General features: G+C 39.0%; 1 protein-coding gene across 1 annotated transcript in view; it reads left to right on the top strand.

The window, feature by feature from the left end:
* Positions 1–2,402: 2,402 nt before the first annotated feature.
* LOC107722469 (uncharacterized) overlaps positions 2,403–4,553 on the top strand; it is a 48,840-nt gene continuing 46,689 nt past the window's right edge. The window contains exon 1 of the mRNA XM_016530826.1: positions 2,403–2,804. Coding sequence (XP_016386312.1) covers positions 2,421–2,804 — 384 coding nt within the window. The 5' untranslated portion in view covers positions 2,403–2,420. The remainder of the gene's footprint in view (positions 2,805–4,553) is intronic.

The raw sequence follows: 4,553 nt of genomic DNA, 5'->3' as shown, positions 1-4,553 counted from the left end.
GGGGGGGGGGGGGGGGGGGACAATTTCTTACAATATCTTTTATGTTTGACAGAACAAAATACAGTTTTGGAATGGCATGAAGATGAAATGATGACAGTTTACATTTGTGGGATGACTATCCCTTTTAATTTAAATTAAATACCAACTTTTTCCTCATTTTTTTCTTCATATGCTTATTATGAAATAATATGAATATGTTATGAAATACTATTGTATCCACAGAAAATAGGTTAAATGTGAGAAATAATGAGGGGCCGCTTACGTCACATGTTAGGGTCATCCTCTCATTGACCAGGTCGTGTGGTTCATTATGGATGTGAGAATTTCGAGTGTTCTCGTCTTCTCTTCTGGCTTTCTGGTAGGATGCTGGCAGTACAACAGAGCGCTGGCAGCACTCTGCCACTTAATGAGCAGAACTCTGACAGCACCATCACACACTCACCAGCCAAGTGATGATCAGTGGGTGCATTAGTGAGCGGAGGGTTACATGGCTCTGCTGTTATCAGAAGCAAGCAGCTGATGTCTTAGCCTCCTTTCTTCTGCAATCCCGGCTAATCGATTCTCTTCATCCTTCTCTCCACACATTCACCAACTCTATTTTTTCCCTCACTTCATCTTTGCCAGTTATAGGATTATTTAATCACAATTTATTTCACTTATATGTCCTCAGTGAATTAAAAGATGGGGATAGTCAACCCCTTTATTTTTTTTTTTAGGTTTTTTTCTTTTTTTTTTTTTTTTTTTAGATAAATTCTGCATATGCAACATTATAAACTGCAGTATTTAGAATTTCAAATTGTGTCTTTTTTCCATGCACTAATAATAACTAACCATTGAACAACTGGATCGTATCATCAGACGAACCAAAATAACTCCAGGCTTGTTGTTTTCTTTAATTATGCAGGTCTAAATAACCAGGCTTTCATTGAAAAATTCCACCCATCTGCACAGCCTGTCCTTTAAAATACACATAAAAGCATTGTTATTAAGTCATAGTAACTTCACATGAGGATTCAGACGCTCAGACTCCCTGAGCATCTCAAAATATTAGAATATTTACATTTGAGTTTCATTAAATGACTGTACATACAGTATAAATTCCGGGTATCTCTTGTTCTTACATTTTCCCCTAAAAATTAGTCACCTACTTTATTTTACATTTACAGGATAAAACCCAGGTGCACATATGGTACCTCGGCTCCTCGTGGAGTGGAAACTGCAGTCCTGTTTACATTCTCGAACAAAAGGGCTCATCAATGTTTCAGCGGCTCTGCATTGTTCAATTTGTCCACCTTGTGTTATGTGGCGACCTATAGTGCTAATATTTGCCTTGTCAAATGTGGACATATTTTCAGACCAGTCTATATTTACTCCCAAAGGGGTAACTAATAGACGGTGGCTCCGGTGACCGTAAATGCTTGTCAGTACATTCAGCAGTAGGCCTACACTATTTAAAAGATGATAAACATAATTATGAAGTTACATATAGAGATGCATGTAAATCTTACTTAATTGGGTCTGTCTGCAGTTAAGGGTCCAAAAACATTACCTTTAGTTCACACTTAAGTATATTCTAATAATGTGTATTATTTCCATACTGTAAAACTATACTAAAGTGGTATTTTTTTCACAAGGTTATGTTAGTATTGTGCTAGTCTAGCTAGCAGATTAGCTTAAATGTATTAGTCTTACCTGTAAACAAACTGTTTTATAGACTATTCATATTCTTAACATGTTAATATTTCACATTCAGTGATCCCTGACTAGTTGACCGTGTTATTATTATAATTTTTTTTCTCACCCTCTTGTATTTGTTCAGTCCAACGACCGGTTCTGATGTCTCTGATAACGCTTTCTCACTCTTTTGCTCCTTGCCTTAACCCGCCACAACTGAGTTTCACTAAGAGCCTATCAGTTACTGTCCCTGAAATCCAACACCTCTGCTTGGCACACTGGGATGCGTAAGGACAATGCCACAGGCCCTTAGCAGGGGGAGTACCTGCTCAGGTAACCAGACACTCGGACACCCCCACGAACCCATCGCTCGAAAAAAAAGCCCGAGCCTCACATTCATCCTCCGAGAGAGTGCAGGTTAAGAGGAAGAACTAGTATGGAGGAGACTGAAGTGCATTCAGCAGGTTTTTAGTTGAAAATTTGACAGGGATGTGTTTAGAAGTTTCTCAGATGAATACATGGAGAAGATTAATTAGACCTAGACTTGTTTATTTTGCTCTGCATAACATGTTGAGTCTATGAGCACATCTCTGCAGGTCAATATTTCTTGGATCTTTTTGCATGAAACCATGGAAAACCGTCAAACTGTGATGGTATCCTGAAATGCATTTGTGTATCGGGATCTCATCCATAAACTGGAGCCTCAACATCTGATTGGACACTAAAAGCTTGTATCTTCTGGCGTGATGCATGGGCTCCCGTGCTCAGCGCTACAGAACTGTTTTGGTGGTCCTCCAGATGTTTCTGCTGACCCCGCTTCATACCAGGACCCAGAACTCTCGAAAACTGGGCCGGATCCTGCCATGGGCCTGACTGTTCTCACTCAGCCTGGTCCAATAAAGCCAGTGAGGACTGACAGCCAGCCTTCATTTAGCTGCGTCTCCATCCAGACCAAGACAAACGGGACTAACTCCAAAACCAAAGAACCGGACGCAGAGAACCAGGACACACTTCATTCCTACCCAAGCTCAGAAGGGCTCTCAGAAGAAGACGATGCCCAGGATAGGAGCCCTGTTCTGGACACAAAACGGCCACATATTCCCCGTCCATCTATCATCAGGCCACAGAAGGTAAGAACTCTATTAGTAGGATTTGCACTCAACTTTTAGCTTGTTTAGCATGGAAGCCCATTTCTGCCATGGTATAATTGCAACTTTTTATCTCAAATTTTGACTTTTTTCTAACAGTTTTGAGTTTGTCATAATTTGGACTTTGTTTCTCACAAGTCAGAATTGCAAGATATGAACTCAAAATTCCGACTCTCTATAAACTCAGAATTACAAAAAAAAAAAAAAGTATTAAATTCTGAGTTTAATTTTGCACTTGATGAATTTTTTTTTCTCAATTACAAGAAAAAGTCAAAATTCTGGGATAAAAAGTAACAATTACCTTTGAATTTTTCATTCTGTGGTGGAAACGGGCTTCCATAGTTTGGCTTAACTGGTTTCTGCAACACTTAAAGCTCCTTCTGAGATTCTAGTAAGGTCAGACTGATGTTCATTGACTGAAATTGTTTCATTAAAAATTCCATGAAATCACCTGATGATCACATATGTATTTTCTGTCGAAGTTTGGTTGGTAAATAATTTTCTTCTTAAAAGTTACATTCAAAATGGCAAACCTAATGCCAGATAATATGTTTATATGGCAGAAATTGTAAGAGTAGTATGCTAGTATGCAATTCTGATGAGTTACGTCGCTGCAATGGACCATGTCTAGCTACTTAGTCAGTTGAAGATACTATTGGGGGAGGGGCATTCTGCATTCAGCATTTGATTGGACAAAAATCTCTGTAGTGCAAGATGATGTCATCAATATTTTGGTTCTTTACCTAAGAAGAGCTAAAGCTTTAGTTGTGTCCCAACTGACGTACTGAATTTGTATAATATGCACTATACACTACTGTCTAGAGCAGGGCTGTCCAAACTCGGTCCTGGAGGGCCGGTGTCCTGCAGAGTTTAGCTCCAACCCTAATTAAACACACCTGAACCAGCTAATCAAGCTCTTACTAGGCATAGAAACTTCCAGTCAGATGTGTTGAGGCAAGTTGGAGCTAAACTCTGCAGGACACCGGCCCTCCAGGACCGAGTTTGGACAGCCCTGGTCTAGAGTATGCATTTTAGAAGGTTATTTTGTAATACAGCATCAGAGTCTGATAACCCTCCCCTTCCACTATGCAAGGAAAACAGTTGAGTGTCCAACATTCCACGCTTTGTTTTTTGGTTGAATAAGTACAGATTTTAAAGAGTATTTTTTTCTTGTTGGAATTTTCAGTCAACACACTTTTCACACTCTTAACTACAAAATAGTGTAAAAGTATATGAATTGGGACACACTCTATAAATCTGAATACAGATGCCTCAAAGCTAATAGACATGGACTGATTTCATTCAGCTCTTTATCAGTAAGTATGCATGTTTAGACAAGTCATTTAACACAAGTCAAACTGGTTGCACTTTAGCTAAAGTTCTGCATGACCAAAACTAACGTTATCTATCGGAGTTAAATCAGATGATCACCTTAAATAACCACTAACCATTTTTTAGGCTTGTTTGATATGCTTAAAAGAATGAAGGCTTTTCAGTTGGCTTGGCCTTTTAAGTTTAACGTAATTGTGAGTCACTGTAAAGGTTAGGACTAGCCTAGTCTGCTATTGAGATTTATTGAGGTCTCAGTCCATGAACAAGACTTAAAGGCTCCTCATTAGCAATGCTATTAAACTTGTGTGTGCGCGGGTTTCTGGCTGCTAAGGCAATGTTTTGCTAATTAAACCATATCACTGTGAAAGCATTCTGTGAAAACATTTTGTGTGTGTGTGT

This window comes from Sinocyclocheilus rhinocerous, unplaced genomic scaffold, assembly GCF_001515625.1.
Source record: "Sinocyclocheilus rhinocerous isolate Xijiao unplaced genomic scaffold, SAMN03320098_v1.1 scaffold604, whole genome shotgun sequence".
NCBI lineage: Eukaryota > Metazoa > Chordata > Actinopteri > Cypriniformes > Cyprinidae > Sinocyclocheilus > Sinocyclocheilus rhinocerous.
This window is presented reverse-complemented; position numbering and strand designations above follow the sequence as displayed.